This window comes from Cervus elaphus, chromosome 28 (assembly GCF_910594005.1).
Source record: "Cervus elaphus chromosome 28, mCerEla1.1, whole genome shotgun sequence".
Taxonomy (NCBI): Eukaryota; Metazoa; Chordata; class Mammalia; order Artiodactyla; family Cervidae; genus Cervus; species Cervus elaphus.
In genome coordinates, this window is record NC_057842.1 from 41,559,253 (window position 1) to 41,583,237 (window position 23,985).

A 23,985-nucleotide genomic window follows, 5' to 3' on the forward strand; every position below is an offset into this window, starting at 1 on the left:
CCCCTTGATAATCTCCAGTTTTCTTGAAGAGATTTCTGGTCTTTCTCGTTATATTATTTTTCTCTGTGTCTTTGTGTTCACTTAAGAAGGCTATTCGTGATATTCTGTGGAACTCTGCATTCAGTTGGGTATTCATGCATGCATGCTAAGTAACTTCAGTAGTGTCCAACCCTGTGCGACTCTATGGACTGTAACCCACAAGGCTCCTCTGTCCATAGGATTCTCTAGGCAAGAATACTGGAATGGATTGCCATGCCTTCCTCCAGGGGATCTTCTTGACCCAGGGATCAAACCTGCATCTCTGTTGTTTCCTGCATTGACAGGTGGATTCTTTACCATTAGCGCCACCTGGGAAGCCCTTAGTTGGGTGTATCTTTCCCTTTTCCTCCTTGCCTTTTGCTGCTTTTCTTTCCTCAACTATTTGTTAAGTCTTGTCAGAGAACCACTTTGCCTTGTTGAATTTCTTTTGCTTTGAGACGGTTTTGGTCCCCACTTCCTGTACAGTGTTATGAACCTCTGTCCATAGTTCTTCAGTCACTCTGTCTACTAGTTCTAATTACTTGAATCAAATCCTCACTTCCACTGTATAATCATAAAAGATTTGATTTAGGTCATACTTGAATGGCCTAGTGGTTTTCCCTGCTTTATTCAATTTAAATCTGAATTTTGCAATAAGGAACTGATGGTCTGAGCCACAGTCAGCTCCAGGTCTTGTTTTTGCTGACTGTATAGAGCTTCTCCATGTTCGGCTGTAAATAATGTAATTAATCCGTTTTCAGTATTGGCCACCTGATAATGTCTACATGTAGACTTGTCTCTTGTGTTGTTGGAAGAGAATGTTTGCTCTGACCAGTATGTTCTCTTTACAAAACTCTGTTAGCCTTTGCCCTGCTTCATTTTGTACTCCAAGGCCAAACTTGCCTGTTACTCCAGGTGTATCTTGACTTCCTGCTTTTGCATTCCAGTCCCCAGTGATGAAAAGGACATCATTTTTGGTGTTAGTTCTAGAAGGTCTTGTAGGTCTTCATAGAACCAGTCAACTTCAGCTTCTTTGGCATTAGTGGTTGGGGCATAGATTTAGATTACTGTTGAATGGTTACTGTTGAATAGATTACTGATGTTGAATGGTTTGCGTTGGAAACAAACCAAAATCATTCTGTCATTTTTGAGACTGCACCCAGTACTTCATTTCAGAGTCTTTTGTTGACTATGAGGGCTACTCCATTTCTTTCTAAAGGATTCTTCCCCACGGTAGTGATATAATGGTCATCTGAATTAAATTTGCCCATTCCTGTCCATCTTAGTTCACTGATTCCTAAGATGATGTTGTTCACTCTTGCTGTCTCTTGTTTAATCAAGTCCAATTTACCTTGATTCATGGACCTAACATTCCAGGTTCCTATGCAATATTGTTCTTTACAGCCTTGGACTTTCACCACGAGACACATCCATGACTGAGCATCATTTCTGCTTTGGCTCAGCCTCTTCATTTGTTCTGGGTCTTAGTTATTGCCCTCTGCCCTTCCTCAGTAGCATATTGGACCCCTTCTGACCTTTTTGCTCCTCACTGTTTACATATGAAGCACACGTTATTTTGTGGCACTTTCTTGGTTCCTTCCCTCTTCTAACCTAACCTCCTCTCCGGCCCTTTGTCATCGTGTCCTCGGCTTCCAGCTGTACTGAATACCAGCTGTTTCCTGAATATGCCTCTGTTAGTTTTTTCATGCCCTACTTCTGCCTGAAATTCTCTGACCCTCCCATTGTCCCTTCTCTTTCCAGGAAACTCTTCCCTCAATGGCATTACTCTGAAGTTACCTTCCTTAAATACCAGTGGCATTCTTTCGGTGCTTATAGTGCGTATGTCTTGGGCACAGAGGCAGTCGTATCAGAGTTAATCTGTTTATATTTCCTGCTCACTCAAAATCTCTTTCCAGGTGGGTTGTGAACTCTGTGATATCTAGGGTAGCTAGTCTCTAATTTCGTTCATCCTCAGAATTTGGCACAGTGTTGGAACGTAAAATATTGACTCTGCATTTGTTTGTTGCTTGATGTAAAATAAAATAGTAAGGACCTTCTGTTTTTCTTCGAAGCAAAAAGGATTTTAACCCTATAGTTTGAAGACTGAAAAATTTTGCTCGACTTAACTTGAGCTTGAATTCCCTCATCTTTTCTTTTTTTTTTTTAAATTTATTTTAATTGGAAGCTAATTACAATATTGTGGTGGTTTTTGCCTCCCTCATCTTTTCTTAAAAGAGTCTTCTGAATTGTTTGTCTGTCATACATTCTTGGGACCAAAGATGGCCCAGGCTGAGCTGGACAGCTGGTAGTGTTATTGATAGGAGCCAGAAAGCCTTGGCCATGTCTAATTTATAACTAGTGAGGTTTGGCCAAACCTTAACTGCACTCATGCATACAGGCTGTTGAATGATTCTTCCGCTTGCTAAAAGTGACTGGATGCTGGATACCAAGTTTGAGCATTTCTGAAAGGTATAAGACTCTATGTTTTTCGTTAAACTGGTTCCTAATATTTCAGTCAAAAGGTGAACCTGCTTCTTGAGGCTTGAGTAGTTCTTCCCTGAATTGCATTTAAATTTTCCCACTGAGCCTAGTTTTCTAACTGGGATAAAGCTTTCATTTTAAGGCTGCCATTTCTACAATTTGCACAAGTATGTGCTTCTTATTTTTTTCTACTATCTATAGAATTGCTTGCATCAAGAGTTTTCCAGAACATAGTGTCTAAGATGGAAAATGTAATAGAATCCCAGTCTCTGCCAAATTAATTTTTCTATTTTGTTGTTATATAATGTTCCCATTGAACAGTTTTTTTTTTTGTGTGTGTGTGTGTGTGATGAATGCTGAGAAAGGAGCTGGCATGCTTTTAATACATATTGCAGATGTATAGGAGAAATGTCTTAAAAAAAAATTTTTTTTTTAATTTATTCTTTTTGGCTCTGTGGTATGGCATGTGGGATCTTAGTTCCCCGACCAGGGATCAGACTTACACCTCCTGAAGTGGAAGCTCAGATTCTTAACCACTGGACAACCAGGGAAGTCCCAGGAGAAATGTCTTTAAAGCATTCTGTATTAGATAAAACCAGGTTTATACTATATATTTACTTTTAATTCACCTGGATTTACTTAGTAAACTCCTTTAATTATTTCCAGTGTGCAGTTGCTCTGACTGTAGTATCTAATATACACTAAAATTTAGCAAGCAGTTTCCCTGAAGGCTTTGCAATTACTTTGTCTGTCTTTATTATAGTAAATAATAACTTGTTTTATTTTAGAAATAAAATAGTGTTAAGAAAGGCAACTAAGCTGCCTCTAAAAACTAGGTCGTCATAGCCATGGAGGCCAGGTTCACCTGATTTTCAGCCTTTTCAGGTAAAAGAGTAAATTATACCCTTTATGATACTTCGTATTATCTGTGCCTGAAACATGTAAGCTGTGGGGTATGAATTTTCACATGAGCTCCTGGAGAGCTCTCACATGGGATGGGAGCTATAAAGCTTCTGTGTCCCATGTGCTAGTCATCAAAATACTTGTGGGCATTGTGGGAAAGGACAGATCTTCAGTTTTCATAACTAAGGTATTGGCATCTGACCACAGATTGGCATTGACATAGTACAGTGATGAAAGTGAGTCCATATGCCCTCTGGGTTTCTGCCAATTCTTCATATGGTGCCACATCATCATTTTATCATCTGACAGTTAACATAGAAGAGAACTGGTAATCATGCATGCATCTTCCTTCATTCTCAACACAAAAGCTGCAGATAAGCCTTAAGTCTGCAGATCTTTGAGTATTTTATTAATTTAGCAGATGGAAGTTATATTTAAACTTATTAAGTGAAATAATTACTGGGTTTGTTCATAGATCCTATCCATATAATTCAGAGCAAGAGGCCTATGCTTCAATCTATTCTGCTCAAGCTTTCAAATTCCTTTGACAGCCTGGATGTGAAATTCAGAAGTCATTAATGTGATGTGTTAATTTTGCACTTTTTGACTTACTGCAAAAATCTTATAGTTTCCATAGCAACAATAACCTATCCAGATTGTGTAATATTCTTTACAGTATTAAAAATAAAACTATGCAATTACATGAGCTTCTGGAGCACTTCATTTAGGGAACTGAGGATTGGAATATTTCTTTAAAAAGAAAAGTATAATTTCATGTGAAGATTTTGTCAGAAATCGTTTTTAACTTTAGGAATTTATTTAATTAAATATTTAGTGGTTGATACCTGATAGTAAATTTAATTATTGGTTGTGTGAAATTTGCATTGTAAGCATTGTGTTAAGCATCTCAGACACAAACGCTTTCACAGGCATATCCACACATACTTTCAAGGTAGGGGGGATATTTGGCTTTAATTACATTCACCACCTGCTTCTTAGTGGCCTCTGGGTGGTCTGAAAAATGTTTAGTTTTATGTTTGGAGGAAACAGGATAGAAGAAAAGGAAAACGGGATCGCTTAAGCTCTTTAAAACAAGTCTTTGAAACATGCCTAAGATACTACTTTGAAAATACTAAAGATTATTTTAATAGTCAACTGTTTTCAAAGCGTCAAATTATTTTTTTTCTTTTCCTCTCTAATTCTAATTTAAGAGACAATATGATATTAGTACTAAAGCTGGTTAACGTAACTTTCTACATCTTAACACAACTGTTTTTCTTTTTTTGTATCACCTTCAATGGTCTTCAAGCCTGGTGGCTCAGTTGGTAAAGAATCTGCCTGCTATGCAGGAGACCTGGGTTCAATCCCTGGATTGGGAAGATCCCTTGGAGAAGGAAATAGCAATCCACTCCAATATTCTTGCCTGGAGAATTCCAGGGACAGAGGAGCCTGATGGGCTATAGTCCATGGGATAACAAAGAATCAGACACGACTGAGTGACTAACACTTTCACTTTTCACCTTCAACATATATCTGAGTGTGTGTATTTTTTTAGTACAGTATAATTTATGTATTTTCTCAACAGTGTATGATAAACATTTTTCATGTTTCTAATGATCTTCATGGTTACCATTTTAGTAATTGCAGAACAGTCTATCTGTTGACATGTGCAATTTCTGTTTATCAAAATGCTGCTTGTTTTGAATGCCATATATTGGTAGAAAAATGTATATAATATTCAGACTGTTGGAAAAAATAACCATAACTCAATTATTTGCTCAAAACACAGATGATTGTGAAAATCTTTAAAATGCACCTGAAATGATGTTTTAAAATGCATTTTATGAATATGCTCTTAAACTGCTTTATCTGCTAGTAAACAGAGTGGGGAAAATGAGCAATAGGTAAGTAAGACGTTGAGGCACTACTTAGGTACTATCATTTGACGAAATCTTTATGACATGATGATACATTGTTGAAGCTCTAATATAATCAAAAGGCAAAACTTGGAGGGCATGGATTATACTCCTCTTGTCAGAATAACCAGTGATAGGAGTCACATTTGTTACAATCAGTTGGGGCCTTGCTTTGGCTGGTCCTGTTGTGGGTACTCTGAAGATACCTCATCACACTGGACACTCATTGATACTATTTTTATGGATGGTATCCCCATTATTGAGCTGCTGTCTTCCCTTGGTTAAGCACCCTGGTAACTACTGATACCAGAGTCTCCCAAAATCCAATCCTACCTCCATTAATTGGAAAAGTCACTGCAACTACCAAGTTTTTCCTAGGGATCTTGAGAATGAGGTGTTGGTGGCTAGTTTTGAAGTCTTTCTTTCCAAGGCTTTTGGTTGAGGTCTTAGGGCTTTTGAATGTTGCCTATCCTTGGCGAAAACTAGTGTGCCTCTGTGGGTCAACAGGGCTTCCCTGGTGACTCAGACGGTAAGAAATCTGCCTGCAGTGCAGGAGACCTGGGTTTGATACCTGGGGCGGGAAGATCCTCTGGAGGAGGAAAGAGCAATCAAGTATTTTTGTGTGTAGAATTCCATGGACAGAGGAGCCTGACAGGCTACAGTCCATGGGATTGCAAAGAGTACACACACACACACACACACACACACACACACACACACACACACACACACACACACACACACACACACACACACACACACACACACACACACACACACACACACACACACACACACACACACACACACACACACACACACACACACACACACACACACACACACACACACTGGGTCAACAGTCTTCTGTAACTCCTCCATTTATTACATGGTTCTTATACTATGAAATTATTTTGAATAAATATAGAAGTTTACATCTGTCATTTATTTTTTAATTAATGTTTATAACAGAATGCTTTCATAGACTCCAGATAATTAAGACAGTAGAATTATCTTACAATATGCTTGAGTTTATATTTTTGCTTATTTACTTTTTGAAACTAATGTTGTGTTTAGTATCCTGTTCCATTTCAATTTTGTAGTTTGTGTTTTGGCTTTATCTTTGTAGTTTGTGTTTTGGCACAATGTTTTCATTGTGACATGAGTTTCTTTTGGTATTTCACATTTTATGATTGAAATGTTATCAGAAATAATAAGCAATGCATGGATAGTGAGATCATTTACATATCACTGAGGCTAGTGCATTTCATTTTTATTATAGTTATAATTTTGAATCTGAAAATATATAGAAATAATTTTTTTTGTTCCTATGCAGAAAAGATGAAAAAGAATATGCATTGAAGCAAATTGAAGGCACAGGAATATCTATGTCGGCTTGTAGAGAGATTGCAGTAAGTGGACATAAATGTTATTTATTTTGTTATTGATACTGGGTGATGATATTAACATAAATGCTTCATTAATATATACAATGCATGGTTATTTCAAAGATGTTAGTTTAAGAAAATTTTCTACAAGAAAAGTTGCATAAACTTTTTAATTACTTGAAAGTCATCTTTGAACATTCTCTTAATTATATTTAGGATTTATAATCTTAAGAATACAGAACTGAATGACTTTTTAATTGATTTGAATTATAATTGAGTATAACTATTAATTTAAATTAGTAATTTAATTAATGTATGTCTTTCCTGTAATTTTAGGACTGATACATGTCTTTATAGAGAAGGGGGTGATACTGTTCGATAGTGTGCCTATTAAACATTTTCTGAAGAATTCATGTTTTAGTGTTACATTTTGCTAGTTGCTAAAAAAAAAAAAGACTATCATAATAATAGGATAGTTCCTTAAAGAAAGATCATTTTTTTAAATCTTTATATGACACACCTGTACATTTAAGAAATGATTGTCCATAAGAACACCTAACATTTCCTGAGTATTTACTAGGTACTATGCTTACTAAGAGCTTTTAAGTATTAATTTAATTTTCCTAACAATCATATGAAATAAGTACTTTTAGTATCCCCATTTTTAGAAATTAGTAAGCAGAGGCAAAATCATAATTATGGCTTAGAAATCTTAATATTATATTACCTTATTTTAGTTCCTCAGTTTCTTATTTTAGTGCTTTAGTTTCTTATTGGGTCTTTATCATGATATCACCGATCTGTTAGGAATTTCTGTCTCTAAATTATTAAATATATTGTCCATATCCATTAGGCATTTCTGTCTCTAATTTGGTAACTATCTCATGTTTTACTCACAGCTCCTTATTTGTAGTTCATTCACATTGAAGCACTCCATCATCACTCTCAATCATAAGAAAATGAATAATGCAAAGAACACACGAAGCAGGATTTCTGTAGACCTGAGTGTCTGCCTTTGTGGTTAAGCTAGCTGTGAGTCTCAGTTTCCTTATATTGAAATAAGGGAACTATGAGGTCCCTTCTACTCATAAATTCTTTGATTTCAGAATGGGAGCTTCTCACTAGGCTGTGTACACTTTGGGGGTTGGGACCTTGTCTTTTTGTCCCTAGTTTCCTGCATAGTACCTGGCACATAGCAGGTGCCCCATAAATGCTTGTTGAATAAATTAATGAATAAACAACAAAGTTCTTTATAATCCTTAGTTTGCTTTAGAATATAAATGTATTGTTTAAAGTGTTCATTTTGTCATTTTCCCATTAATTATAAATTGGTGTTTATAATGCCCTACCAGAGTGAGCATTTGATAATTTATTTTTAACTCCCTAAAATTCATAGAGTATTATTTCAACCAATGTGAATATCACTGGTATGCAATTTTGCTAGAGTTCCATAATTTAATACAGCATTAATTCAGTGTCCATGAATTAATTGGGTAAATAGCTGAAATTTAAGGTATTGATTATTAGGAAATGAAAACCCAATTCTAGATATCTTCTGAGGAATCCATGGATTCCCTTTTCCCAACATCCCCACTAACATTTGTTACATCTTGTCTTTATGGTGATAGTTATCTTAACAGATGTGAGGTGACATCTCACTGCGGTTTTGATTGTGTTTCCTTGATGATTAATGACATTGTGCCCTTGACGTATCTGCTGGCCATCTGTGTATCTTCTTCTTTGGAAGAAGTCCTTGTTCAGTACCTTTACCCATTTTTGATTTGAAGGATGATACTGATGATTTTTGCTGTTGAGTTGAATGCATTCCTGATATGTTTTGGATACTAACCACTTATCAGATAAATAGTTTGCAAATAGCTTCTCATACTTTGTACTTCTCATATTTTCCTTTTTATTTTGTTCATTGTTTCTTGTTGTGCAGAAGTTGAAAAAACTCTGAAACTCATTTACAGTCTTAATATTTTTATTGAGGGTTTGCTTAATAGAACTTTAGAAAGTATGCAGTTTCTGAATTGAATAATTTTTTATATTACCTGGATAACTTAGCCCCAACATGATAGGGATTTTGACATGAGTTTGACATGTATGTTATTGCATAGTGGCTAAGTGCATACATCTTTGTACATTATAAGCTCACAAGCACAGTTTTGTAATTATTGCTTAATGCAGTTGTCTTTTAAATCACACAGAAGAAAAATAGTTAAAATATACTTAATGCTATTTCTTCTGTTTACTCATGTTGCTACTGTTGCCAGTGATCTTTATTTTATGTGTAGATATAAGGTACTTATAAGTCCTTTGATTTTAACCAAAAGTCTCCATTTAGTACTTTTTTTTTTTGTAGTGCAGATCTTCTAGGAGTGAATTTTCTGTTTTTGTGTTTAGGAATATCTTAATTTCTTCTTTTTTTCTGTTTATCACTTGTTTCTCCTTTGTTTTTTGCAGAATAGTTTTGCCACATATAGAGTTCTTGAATGACAGTCTTTCTTTTTTCACTTTGTCTATGTTATCTCACTGCCTTTTGGCCACCATGGTTTCTGATGAAAAGTCAACTGTTAATTTGTGAGAATCTCTTGTACATGAGGAGTTATTTTCTTGCTACTCTCAAGATTTTCTTTTTGTGTTTGTCTTTTGACAATTCGACTATGGTATGTGTAGATGTGAAATCTAATTGGAGTCTGTTGTTTCTTGGGTGTAGAGAGTAATGGTTTTCATCACATTTGGGAAATTTCCAGCCATTATTTCTTCCAGCCCTTTTCTGTCTCCTCTCTTTTCGAGACCGCCATTATGTGTATGTTTTTAGTCTTGATGGTGTCACACAGGGCGCCGACACACTGATGATTTTTGCTAATTCTTTTTCTGTTTATTGCTTAGACAGGATACTTTTAATTACCTGTCTTTGTTGGCTGATTATGTCTTTTGCCAGCTCAGTGTGCTCCTAAGCCTCTCTCCAGTGAAATATTCATTTTAGTTATTTTACTTTTCATTTCCAAAATTGCTATATGGTTCTTTTTTCTTTTAATAGACTTTATTTTTTAGAGCAGTTTTACGTTTACAGCAAAACTGAGTAGAAGTTCTAGAGATTTCCTGTACAGTCCCTACCCTCACACATGCATAGCCTAACTCATTATCAACCTCCTCCACCAGAGTAGTATGTTTGTTACAACTGATGAACCTATGTTGCTACCCAAAGACAATAGTTTACATTAGGGGTCACTCTTGGTGTTGTATATTTTATGGATTTGGACAAACGTCTAGTGACATGTACCCACCATTATGACATCATGCAGAATAGTTCCCCTGCCCTCAAAGTCCTCAGTGCTCTATTGACTCATCCTAGACCATCCGCCTCCTCAGATAGTCACAGATATTTTTACTGTTTACATAATTTTGCCTTTTCCATAATGTCATATAGTTGAAACCCTATAGTATGTAGCCTTTTGAGATTGGCTTCTTTCACTTAGTAATAGGCATTTAAGATTCATCTGTATCTTTCATGACTTAATAGCTCATATCTTTTTAGTACCGAATGATATTCCATCATCTGGATGTATTACAGTTTGTTTACACATTGATTTACAAAAGTACATCTTGGTTGCTTCAAAGATTTGGCAGTTATGAGCAGAGCTGCTGTAAGCCCTGTGTGTTGGCTTTTGTGTGGACGTAACTTTTCAGTTCCTTTGGGTAAATATCAAGGAGCAGAATTTCTGGACTGCATGGTAATAGTATGTTTACCTATCTTCCTAACTAACTAGACTGTTTTGCATTCCTACCAGCAATGGGTGAGAGTTCCTTTTGCTCCACAACCTTGCCAAATTTGTTGTTGTCAGTGTTCTGGATTTAGTGTTCTAATAGGTTTGTAGTGATATCTCATTGTTATTTAATAAAACTCTGCTTTAGCCATTAAGTCTTGCCTGTATGGCTTTAAGAGCTGTGCGATTAGAGTCTTTCAGATAGTTCTTGGACATACCCACAGCTTGGCATATGGACATGGTTACAGTCCTTACTATCCAGTTCCATTTATAGAAAATTCTGGAAAGTGCACACTAATTTGTAGTGGTGGACAGTTGATCAGTGACTGTGTGCAGGTAGGAAAGAAACAGTGGTGTATTACAGAGGAGCACGAGGAGTCTCTTGGAGGTGGTGTAAATCTCCATCACTGCGATTGTCATGATGGTTTCATGGGTTTGTATCTATAATAAAACTTGAAGATGGTATACAGTTATACCTCAGTAAATTTGGGGGAAAATTAATAAAGGTGTATGGGATTATTAGTGAGTCAAGGGTCTGTTAAAGAGGAATTTGTAAGATTCTGTGGATCACAAACACAGCTGGAGGGATTGGCCTTGAATAGGAAATGGAACAGATAGTTTATCCTCGAAACTAGAGGCAGAAGAAAGGGCGATGTCAACACTTGTCAGTCCACTAGAATGATGATGAAGTAGGTACATTCTTGTATGCCTCTCTTTTGTGTGTGTGAATCTTAAATGATGAGTGTTTTTAGTTATTGATGAAGGCTCTGTGAAAATTTGCTGATCAAAGATTAAGATTATAAAAGTGTTACAGTCTGCCTAAAGTAGGAGACCAGTCATGTCACTAGTCTGCATGACTGCGTTGTTTTCTTTATTTTAAGCCCAGTATAAGAAGGGAGAATTGGAGTTTTTCTGGTTGATGAGGTGGAAGGACAGAAAATGTAAGGTGGTTGAGAGTCAGAGAGGTTAGGAGGGACTGATACGTTGGGGAGAATGTAGACAACACCATAAATTAAAAGGCAGATAAAACTTGTTCTTTGCCTTTTCCTTCTATGTCCCATAATATTATCTGCCTCCTGGCGTTTTCTCATTTATATAGAGGTACATAGATAAGAGGCCTTTGATTTGGATAAAATTAGTAACATTTCACTCATTACTCTAAAATGATGGGACTGTGATTACAGACACCTTCTGAGTGCAGAGTTGGATGATGAGTAGAGAAGTCAGAGAGTTTGTAACCATGGAATGAGCTTGAAGAATGTGTGCAGAATGGGAAGAAGTTTAAGAACTAGAATGAGGGACTTCCCTAGTGGTACAGTGAATAGGAATCCACTTGCCAATGCAGAGGACAGGGGTTCGATCCCTGGTCCCAGAAGATTCCGCATGTCTCAGAGCGACTAAGCCTATACACCACAAATATTGAGCCCTCATTTTAGAGCCTGCGAGCCACAACTAATGAAGCTCATGCTCTGTAGAGCCTGTGGCCCGCAACAAGAGACGTCATTGCAATGAAAGCCCCACACACTGCAACGAAGAGGAGCCCCCCGCTCACCACAACTGAAGAAAGCCCACACACAGCAACAAAGACCCAGTACAGCCAAAAATAAAAGAAAGAAATTAAAAAAGAAACTGTCATTACTGTAAATAAACTAGAATGCATTACTACCTCGTCTCACTAATAAAAGTCATTTCACATGTTAATTTCATTTGAACCTTATTGACCAGAGGTGAATTATAATCCCATATCTTTGTACGGTGCTTTACAGTTAACAATATACCATAACAAGGAATAATTCTGGGTGATGTACGTACTAGGAACATGTAAACATGAACCTTTTTAGTCTGAGATTACAGGGGCGTTCTAATTTGATGTTTTTTACCTTTGTGGCCTGTGTAATCATAAGGTTGCTAGGCTGGAAATGTGGTAAACAGCATTAATTCTGATCCCATTAATTTGTTTCCTGGTTATGCAATTCAAATACCTTTATTATAAAATTCTCAATATGGAAAAAGCATGTTAAGAGCATCTGTTACACTCTTAGAAATAATCACTACTAATACTTTGTGTATGGTCTTCTAGACTTTTTCCTTTACAAAAATACCGAAGATTTTTTTCCCATAAGAGTGGAGAGTCCATTAATTTTTTAGAAAATGCAATTTCATCCACGGTAATACAAAGATAACTTTTTAACTATCAAAATAATAAGCATGCTAGTTCTGTGGGATATAAGAAAGATTATAAGATCTAATTCCTGAGTACTTTTCAAAAAATTGACATGGTCCCAAAGAAAGTGAAGATAGACTGAAAGGAAAATTAGTCAAGGGAAATAGGGCATAGAGTGAAGAAGGAAGAGAGAGAAAACCTGACTTAATGTCAGACTGCTGTCTTCCTCAGTTTTGGCTTGAGAAGCCACTGCCTCAGACCCCTCTGCCCAGCTTAGCCCAGTGTGTGTCCACCAGCATCTCAGCGTTGATGCTCCCATGGTGACACGTGGCCTCAGCTGTCGTGGACTGTCACTTGCAGTTTTTCTTACAGCACAGAGCAGGCAGGGTAGAATGGCAGTTAAAAGAGTATTTGCTACGTTTTTTTTTTCTTTCCCTCTCTTGCCACCTTGGTGGTTTAGCAGGCTGCTATGTAAACATCAGTGGAATGCTTGGAACTGTCCCTTGTCTTCAAGGAATAAGCCCCCCTTTTTTTTTTAAACTTATGAAGGGGAAATGATAAAATGTATGTTTGCAGTGAATTCCTTGAGAACTATAAACTGTCTGTAAGCATGGCTCTAATTCTTACCAATACTTTTTTTAATTTTATTTTTTTTTAATTTTTGGCTGTGCTGGGTCTTTGTTGCTGTGTGGGCTTTCCTCTAGTCCCAGCGAGTGGGGGCTACTGTCTAGTTGTGTTCCGTGAGCTTTTCGTAGTAGTGATTTCTCTTGCTGCTGGGCTCGGGCTCTAGGGCACTGAGGCTTCAGTAGCTGTGGCTCAAGGGCTCCAGAGCACAGGCTCAATAGTTGTGGCCGGGCATGTGGGATCTTCGTGGATTAGGGATCGAACTCGAGTCTCATGCACTGGCAAGTGGATTCTTTACCACCGAATCACCCGGGAAGCCCCTTACTAATACATTTATTTTTATCAACCTTAAAATTATTTTGTTAAATCTCATAGATTGAGAAATACCTGTTAATTCTCATTTAGATTATTTAATTATATCTCAGTTGCTTTTATGTTGCACTGAATGCAAATTTTTCTTTTAACATGTGTCCAGTTTTATTAGAGTGTATAGATTTGTGGAAATACATCTGTGATTCAGGTAATTTACCCTTTCTATGACTGGGACAAAATCAAAGTATTTTTGTGAAAAATATTAAAGGTAGAAAAAGTTTTCTTTTTTCAGTAGGCTTTTAACATGATCTTTAATAATTATTTTCATAAAAAGTTTGCATGATTTTGGAGACTGGAACTAAATCATATATGAAATCATCTTTGAGCAAAAATCTGTTCTTTGGTATAATCCTTTTGTTCGCCTTAGAAACAAACAAGTTTACTCTTGGGATTGAAGATTCAGGATATATATATATTTTTCTTTAAAATGTGTGTGTGTGTTTTCCCCCTTTCATTGGATAGTAATAGTTACTACTTTTCTTATTAATATAATATATTTAGTTTCTTTGACATTTAGATATATATATTCTTATTGACGCATAATGAAAAGTGAAATCTTATATGAGTTGGGGAATAGGATTTGGGATTATTATAGGATGAATCTGGGAGATGCATATAGAGTCAGCACATAGGGAGGGACCATCATAGGATGGAAAATAAATCCTTTTAAAAGCTAGAAAGGGACAAGGGGCAGGTAAAAGGAGTTAACCAGCAGACAAATTCTCTAGTCCTCTGGTGTATCTATCTACCTTGCTATAGATGTTAGGTTTTGAGTCTCTTAAAAGTTATTATTAGGCTTCCCTGAAGGTCCAGAAATTAAGACTCTGTGTTCCCAATGCTGGGGGTATGGGTTTGATCCCTGGTTGAGGAAGATCCTTGCATGCTGTGTGGCATGGCAAAAAAAAAAAAAAAAAAGTGATTATTATTTGTGTGCAAGTGCACGCATGTACCTTTTGGAGTATATTTCAGGTTGCTTTGTTTCCTCTGAGAAGACTAAGTGACCAATCTTTGTATTCTCAGAAGCAGATTTAAATACCTATTGTTGCCAATGGTAGAAAAGAGGTGTGCCATATATAGGTTTCTGGGGTTTTGTATAAAGATGACAAAAGTGAGAAGGAACAGTTTGAGAAGAGATAAAACTGTTTTTGCTCACCAGTTTCTCATGTGTATGTATTTGCATGTGTGTGTGTGTTACTATGAAGGAAGATGGATTGGTGTGGTAACACTAGTCACAGAAGTAACTCAAAACTTTCCGCTTCTCTCTTTTCCAACTCTAGGGGAATAGACTAGTTGGTTGAAAGTAGTACCTTTAGGCACCTATGGTTGCTGTGACTCCTTTCGGTCTGCAAAGAATTGGTAGGTTATCGTCAAAGAGTTGACTGTATCAGTAAATCCCTCCCTACTTAAGAAGATCAGTTGAGTTATTTCAGTTCTCTTAAAAATATGAAAATAATAATAGCAGATGAAGAAACAGACAAAGGGTTAATCTCAAAAATATACAAGCAACTCCTGAAGCTCAATTCCAGAAAAATAAATGACCCAATCAAAAAATGGGCCAAAGATCTAAACAGACATTTCTCCAAAGAAGACATACAGATGGCTAACAAACACATGAAAAGATGCTCAACATCACTCATTATCAGAGAAATGCAAATCAAAGCCACAATGAGGTACCATTACACACCAGTCAGGATGGCTGCTATCCAAAAGCCTACAAGCAATAAATGCTGGAGAGGGTGTGGAGAAAAGGGAACCGTCTTACACTGTTGGTGGGAATGCAAACTAGTACAGCCACTATGGAAAACAGTGTGGAGATTTCTTAAAAAACTGGAAATAGAACTGCCATATGACCCAGCAATCCCACTGCTGGGCATACACACTGAGGAAACCAGATCTGAAAGAGACACGTGCACCCCAATGTTCATCGCAGCACTGTTTATAATAGCCAGGACATGGAAGCAACCTAGATGCCCATCAGCAGATGAATGGATAAGGAAGCTGTGGTACATATACACCATGGAATATTATTCAGCTGTTAAAAAGAATTCATTTGAATCAGTTCTAATGAGATGGATGAAACGAGCCCATTATACAGAGTGAAGTAAGCCAGAAAGATAAAGAACATTACAGCATACTAACACATATATATGGAATCTAGAAAGATGGTAACGATAACCCTATATGCAAGACAGAAAAAGAGACACAGAAGTACAGAACAGACTTTTGGACTCTGTGGGAGAAGGCGAGGGTGGGATGTTTCGAAAGAACAGCATGTATATTATCTATGGTGAAACAGATCACCAGCCCAGGTGGGATGCATGAGACAAGTGCTCGGGCCTGGTGCACTGGGAAGACCCAGAGGAATCGGGTGGAGGGGGGAGGTGGGAGGGGGGATCGGGATGGGGAATATGTGTAACTCTATGGCTGATTCATATCAATGTATGACAAAACCCACTGAAATGTTGTGAAGTAATTAGCCTCCAACTAATAAAAAAAATTAAAAAAATATAAAAAAATTAAAAAAAATGAAAATGATCAATTTCATATTCCTGCTCTAATTAGACTAGATTTAATTGACTATTAATTCCCTATTTTTAGTGTTGTTTCTCTTTGTCTTGAATAATTTTGAAGCAAAAGTATGCTGGTGATATAATGCAGACTAAAGGACTGAAAATAAATCTGATAATATTCAAAGGGCTTAGCTCAGAACCTGAAAAATATTAATAAGTGCACAGTAAATGTTGCTTTATTATTATTATTGATAATAACTTTATCCTATTCAAACTGTAATACAAATATAATTTTTAGTTAAAATTGTTTTCACCAAAGTCAAAGTAAATTACTTTTAACATCTATACATTTCATTTTTAAGGTATACTATTATAAAACATAAAGTACATTATTATAGAAGGTACTGAATTATACAATTTAACATAAATTTGTTAATTCTAGATTCAAAATAAGAGATTGATATGGGAAAATAAAATATTCATTTTAAAAACGTGCCTTAGGCTTCAGATTGTAAAGTGGGAGAGAATATGGACTTGGATATCAGATAGACTTGATGATGTATCTGAACTTCACCCTTTTTCCTCCATATCTTGGGCAAGTTGCTCCTAGATGAAGTGGTTTTCAGGGGGCATGAGGCTGTATCAGTTTTGCTTTGAGGGCTGGCAGTGCCAAGGAAGCAGGCCATGTGGCAATCCACAGGTTGCCCCGACTCTCAGAATCCCTGAGCGTCTTAACTTGCTAATGTCCCAGGTCATTCTCAGCTTCACCCTCTAACCAGAATCTCATCTCATGAAATGTTTGACAAAGCACACCTTTCCATATATGTTCAGGAGTCGTATCATTTCTTAGGAGGGAGGAGTTGCCTGTGAAAGGTGAGTCTGACCCTTGTATATACGTTAGTGGTATATGCTGCATCTAAGCTCTTGAATTAAAATATGGCTGATTTCTACTTTTATTTCTAGTTCACCTTTCATATTCCTTACTCTGATTCATCTGGATTTGGAATTCAGTATCATTCTCAATCTACGCAGTTTTCTCTTTTTCTTTTTTTGCCTAATTATTACTCCTATAAACTAACTATCAACATACCTGATTTTTGTGAATCTTAGTTTATTCACATCTAAAATTGAGTTAATAGTTCCTAATTTCACAGAATTGTAGTAAGGATGTATGTAAGCCTCTTGGCTCATAATCAGTTTCCAGTGAAAGCTTAGTTTTCTTCCTTTCTCTTAAGTTCAATTCGTTAGTGTCATAAAAAAGTAAAGTGTGGGCCTCCTTAGCTTAGATCAGTAATAATAAATAAGAGGCCAGGAAATGGAGACACTTGGCCAGTCAGTAGCCGTCTGGAGTCAGTGGAGCCAGCTAGTGAATAGGGTAATCTGAAGTGGTATGGATCACGAACAGAGAAAGCCTGCAATTAGGATTTTGGTATTATAGCAAAGGATTTAGCATATTTGGGGAAAGAAGTTTAGTTCCTTCAAGTATCAGTGGATTTATTGTAATGAAATAATCTCACATATTACTCTTCTCTTACTTTGGCCTTACATGACTTCTGGTGACACAAACTGTTCACGTTTTTAGTATAGATCTTTGACTGAATAAACAAAACCCAATCAGAACAGTGCACATCAAGATAAAGCAGAACTTAAACAGATTACAAACAAGAGAATAGACTGCATTTTTAAAGGATGAAGATTATAGTTCAAAAATAAATAATTGTATCTTATTACAATGGGCAGTTGTATATTATTATAACAGGACTGAGATAAGATGATAAAACACAGATATTGGTTTACAAGCTTCTTAGTATACTCGGCAGCTTGGTAATTTCAAAGTTTGAATGGGCTGTTTGTCTAATTGTCTAAAGAATGTTCTCATTAATTGGCAAATTCTTCAGTTTGTAGATTTTAGTGTTGTTGTTAGATAAAATAGCATTCAGATAGTTGAAGGAAATAAGCATTTAAAACAAAATGACTGCCAAAGGATTCTTTTGTTGTTGTCATTGTTTTAAAATTTATTTATTTTTAATTGGAAGATAATTGCCTTACAGTATTGTGTTGGTTTCTGCCATACATCAGCATGAGTCAGCCGTAGTTACACATATGTCCCCTTCCTCTAGAACCTCCCGCCACCTCCCACCCCATCTCACCCCTGTAGGCGGTCAGAGCACTGGGTTGAGCTCCTTACATCATATAGCAAATTCCCACTGGCTGTCTGTTTTGCACATGATAATGTATATGTTTTTGGTGCCACTCTGTCAGTTCATCCCAGCCTCTCCTCCTGCCCCCCCCCACCGCCACCCCTCTGTGTCCACACCTGTTCTCTTTGTCTGTGTCTCTGCTGCTTGCACTGCAGACAGGTTCATCAGTACCATTTTTCTAGAGATAATGCTCAGTATTCTTGACAGCAAAATATCAGAAAAGAAAGCTACTTGAAAATCTTATTTGCAGAGTAGTAAGTAACTGAGGTTTGGGTATAAACTGGGTTTTCTTTTTTTTTTTTTAGTTTATTGAAGTATAGTTCATTTACAGGTACAAGCTGTTTTGTCACCTTTTTTCTCTATAAGTACTAATTTTTTTTTAAAAAAGTGCTTTTTCTTTTTCCCCTGAATTGCCTGCCTTTCTGTCTTTTGTTTTCCTTTCAACTTGCTACCTGTTTGACTAATAAGCTTATCTTTATTTATGGTCTTTGGATGTTGCTGACATGGTATTCACTTTATTCCTCCTCAGAAAGAATTTTTGAAGTCAGAGTGTTTTAATCCAATAGAAAAATAGGCTAAAGAGTTAAACAGGAACTTAAAAAAAATGGAAACATTAATAGCCAGTAAATAAAAAAGATGCTCAGTTATACTAATGATCAGAGAAAAAAAAATAAAGCCACAGTAAAAGATATATTTTTTGCTCTCCAAATCAGTAACAGTAACTGGCAATGATGTAGAATATTGGGGAACTGGCATTAGTGTTAGCGGAATTGTAAATTATTATATTGCAACTCTGAGGAAAACAAGTTATTTACTTAAAAAAATTACACATACCTTGTTACTCGATAATTTCATTCCTAGATATCTATGCTATAGCACTGTTTCTCAGCCCCAGTGGACCCAGTCCCCTGTTTTATAATAATTAATCTCCAGTCCCCTTTACCATCCTGAATTGAAATTCATAGATGATGTGCATAATTTAAAAAATCATTATAATTCCTTACTTTATTATAACAGTAAGAAAATAATTTATAATGAAATTTATTTAAATATGTAAGAATTATACATTTTTATATTATATATATACATTATATCTAAATGCCAATCAAGTCATAGATGAATATGTCATTGTTGGACATATAATTGAATTGATGCTTAGTGTATGGTTTGGGTAGTGATACATTATGTTTTGTGTGTGTGTCTTGTGCTAAGTCTATACTGTGGTACATGTGAATTTATGAACTTATGGCTTCACACTTCAATAGGAGATCCTGAAGAGATATTTCAGTTGTTTCCCAGATTCTTACCTTGAATTCAAAACACTGAAGCTTATTATTTTGCTAAGTAATAATTTTATTCTATCATTTTATTTTTCATTTCATTTCTTTTTCTTCTGTTGCTTATCCTATTTGTTGTTTTCTTATTTTTTCCTTATGTCTTATGTAAATATTTTCTTTTTTCCTACCATTTGCCAAAAGTAGGCTTGTTCCTTGACTATAACTGTTTGTGACTCCACGAAGAATGTCTGTACTTGTTTTATCTGTTTTTCTTCTTATTTTGGACTGTCTTACTATCTATTCATTTATACATGGTATGTAGGTTAATACTCAGATGGTATGTAGGTTCATATGCAGAATTTCCCCTGAAGCGTAAGGAAATTTTTTATTATATAAACAGTAGCTCACCTACGTTATTAATTAATAATTTGAAATGCTTTCATTTTCCTGTAAAACAAAAGTTAACAATTCAGTGGGCTTTATGGAATTGAGATTACCCTTGTTGTGGGTGTTTTTTTGGTTCATGCCTGTTGTTTTAGTCTCTAAATTGGGCCCAACTCTTGTGACCCCGTGGACTGTAGCCAGCCAGGCTCCTCTCTATGGAATTTCCCAGACAAGAATACTGGAATGGGTTGCCATTTACTTCTCCAGGGGATCTTTCTGACCCAGGGATTGAACCTGCGTCTCCTGCATTGGCAGGCGGATTCTTTACCACTAAACCACCTGGGATCCCTTGTTGTTCTATGTTAGCATTTTAAAAATAGTGTAGATTGTCTTTGCCTTTATAAAATTTAGGTCAGGGATTATATCTAATATGTTCACTTTTGAATCCTTGTGTTCTATCTAATACTGTGCTTAGAACAAAGTGGGCTCTTAATATATTACTTAATAAATGTAATTATTTACATTTGAATTAGTTATTTGAATTAGTTATTTTAACAATGTTATCAATGGTTAATATTGTTGTTGACTCCTAATGAAGTTAGAAATAGAGGCACAGTTACCCATAGCAAGGCTCACCTCATACCAGCTAGCACAGAGCCTTGCGCCACATCAGTGGAGGCCTATTTCCCTAGCTATTTATATTTAGTTCCAAGACAACTACCTCTCTATTTCTGGGACCCAGTTAGTAACCCTGCTATGTGGGTTAACTCAGTGGGTGCATATCTCCAAATTAAAAGAAACTCTGAAGATTTTTTTGGCCATTATTCTTTATCTTAGTGTAAAAGTCAGAGAAGGCAATGGCACCCCACTCCAGTACTCTTGCCTGGAAAATCCCATGGACGGAGGAGCCTAGTAGGCTGCAGTCCATGGGGTCGCTAAGAGTTGGACACGACTGAGCGATTTCACTTTCATTTTTCACTTTCATGCATTGGAGAAGGAAATGGCAACCCACTCCAGTATTCTTGACTGGAGAATCCCAGGGACGGGGGAGCCTGGTGGGCTGCTGTCTATGGGGTCGCACAGAGTCGGACACGACTGAAGTGACTTAGCAGCAGCAACAGCAGTGTAAAAGTATCTTAATAGATACACTAAGCAGATATACTAAGCAGATATCTATTTGTTTAGTTTGAGTAGACATTTGAAATAATCAACAAATATATATTTAGTCCTATCGGTAATGGTTTGAGGGAGGCAAATTCAGTTACGGTAATAAGAAGGATGAGTTTGACAGATTGAAGTTGTCCTAGCTCTTAATACTTAGTGGCCCTGTGATCTTGGATAAGGTACTAATCTCTCTTCATCTGTAAAAACAGGGATAATAATATTATTTACTTAATAGGGATTTGGAAGATCAAATGAGCTAATGTGTGGAAAGATTTAACACAGTGTCCAGTATATACGCTGTGTGCTAGGCTCTGTAAGTCTGTTGGGGAAGATAGTTAACAAGCAGATCTTTAACACGTATTTGCACAGTTTGACAAGAGCTAAGGAAAAGCACATGGTGGAATAACTAGAGTATATCAGTTGAAGTTGGGGCATCAAGAGGGATTTCCCCAAGGAAGCGATGCTCATGCAGGGGTTTGAAGGATGAGTAAGCACTGACTAGGCAGAGAAGAGGAAACATTGTGCACAAGCGTGAGGCAGCATGACACATTTGAGGGTACAGAGGATGCCAGGGTGCCTGGAATGATAGGTGAGGGTGAAAGTGACCTAGGAGAAAGATTCCTTAACAGCGCCAGCACTTGCAGCTGTGTAGGCTATGTGGAAGATTTGGGGCATGAGCAGATTTGTTTTTTTAAAATTACTGCTCTCATCTGGTGTCAACAGATGGGAGTGGAGAAGAGGAAGAAGATGTAGGGAGGATAGTTAGAAAATTATCACAGAAGTCCAGTCTATGGGAGCTAGAAAGAAGTGGAAAAAATGAGAGATACTTCTGAGGTCAAACTGATAGAAATCGATAAAATGGTTGTGGGCAGTGAGAAAGAGATAGATGGCAAGAGTTTCTAGATTTCTCTGGCTCTAGTAGCTAGTTTAATAGATGGTGATGGCTCTTTTTGGGAGGGGAATCCTGGAAGAGAACTGAGTTGGAGGGGGGTGGGAGGGATTTTTCTTTTTTAAGATGTTGAGTTTGAGGTGCCTAGAGGAGGAGGAGGAGGGAGAGGAGACAATGACAACCTGGATGGTGAAGATGATTGTACAACAGATTGTAGAAATAATATGTGTCTTTCCCTCGTTGAGCTTGTATGTTGGTCAGGGAGCTAAGTCACATTTTCAAGTGTAATTAGTACTATGATGATGTGAATGAATACATTCTGAAAGAATAGTACAGTAAATGGAGCGAGGCCACTTAGGACAGGTGTTCTCAAAGTTTCATAGATTGAAAAAAAAAACAGTTAAGTGGGCTTTAAAGGATGAGCAGTGAGGAGGGGAGAGGGAAGCATTAAAACAGTAAATGGGAAAAAAGGTCAGTGGAAAGAAGGGAATGGCAAGGGTCTGGGTGGTCAGTTACTATTAAAGAACAGTTCAGTATTCATCATAGCTCAAAGAATTTTTGGTACCTAAGTTTGATATCCCTCATGAGAAATTTTCTTAAATAGCATAATTCTATCTTATATGGTTCTGCCTTTCCTATTTATTGGATAGTTCATACTATTTAAACTCTGTAGTATTAATATATTGTTGACTTACATGGTTTTTTTTTTAACATGGTTTTTAATACTGTTCAGATGTGCCATGGTTATCTTTTCCAGCCCTACATTTTAAGTGGGAAAAATATAAGAGAGTACATTGTAGACTTGTATGAAATTATGCAGATGCAAATTGTTATATTTATGAACCCTTCTGTATATTCCATTTGTCACTCTTCAGAACCTAGAAGTAATTATTTTCTATAGCAAAAGGACCACAATCAGTGGGCTTTTCTCTCTCAATCTTTGTCTAACACTGGGGTCTGAAGAGCCTAATTCTCTTTAGGCAAGGTTCATTTTGGAAGTATTGAGTACTCTTTCTTTCCCACTTAAGTATGGTTTATTTGCTATAAACAAAAATATAGTTGTCTATTACTCCAGGTAAACTTAAGCCACTAGTTTAAAATATTTTTCTAAATTACTCAATTAAGATAAGATTTAAGGGAAAAAATTAGGTATCTCTAATTAGGTATGGAACATTTTTGGCTCTTCCTCTTTTAATTGATTCACTCTGCCCCATTTTCTCCAGGCCTGAGCTTAAAGAACATTTGTGCTTTGATTCTGAGAGCGTTGCTGGATTATGAGTGGGGATGGTCCTTTAGTAGTTGTACCTCATGTCAGAATCCTTTTCTTTAACTGTTGAGAGAAGGACCTCATAGCATCTGTTCATTCTTCCTCCAAACAGCTGGAATTAATTCGGCTTTGTTAATACTCTCCTGTTAGCTCTTAAAGTGTCTCCTAATACTTTCCCTCTAAAGTACAGAATGGAAAAAGTTTGTGAAGCTCTGTTGCAGCATGATTATAATACTTGTATTGCAAAATACTAGGATGATGTCCCCACCCCCTTTTGTTTTACCTCATTGTTCTTTGAAGCTACTGGTGTTTTAAAATGATATTAAAATACTGTTGCCATAGCAACACCCTACCAATTTCTTATGGCAACTACTATATCTTTTACAAATGGGGTTGGAAAAAACAAAAGCTTTCTGAAAGAGTTTATTTACAAAATCAAGCCAACAGAATGTAACTTTATTTTTTAAAAAGTGTTTTTAAGCAGACTGTAACAAAGAATTTTACATATTGATGTAAAGTGAGCTTTCCAGTGAGCTTTTTAGTTATGTAAAAGTTCACTTTTGAATTTGTCTTAAATCTATTTTTCCCCTCATATTAGACTTGAACAGTTTAAATTAAAAAAATGAAATCCTGCTAAATTTCAGTTAAAAAAAA

General features: G+C 36.4%; 1 protein-coding gene across 3 annotated transcripts in view; it reads left to right on the top strand.

Annotated features, from left to right (window-relative positions):
- CDK19 (cyclin dependent kinase 19) overlaps window positions 1-23,985 on the top strand; it is a 265,331-nt gene that overhangs the window by 152,544 nt on the left and 88,802 nt on the right. For all 3 annotated transcript variants that reach the window (XM_043890139.1, XM_043890136.1, XM_043890138.1), the window contains one exon: window positions 6,655-6,730. In XM_043890139.1, the coding sequence (XP_043746074.1) occupies window positions 6,707-6,730 (24 nt within the window). In that variant the 5' untranslated portion in view covers window positions 6,655-6,706. The remainder of the gene's footprint in view (window positions 1-6,654; window positions 6,731-23,985) is intronic.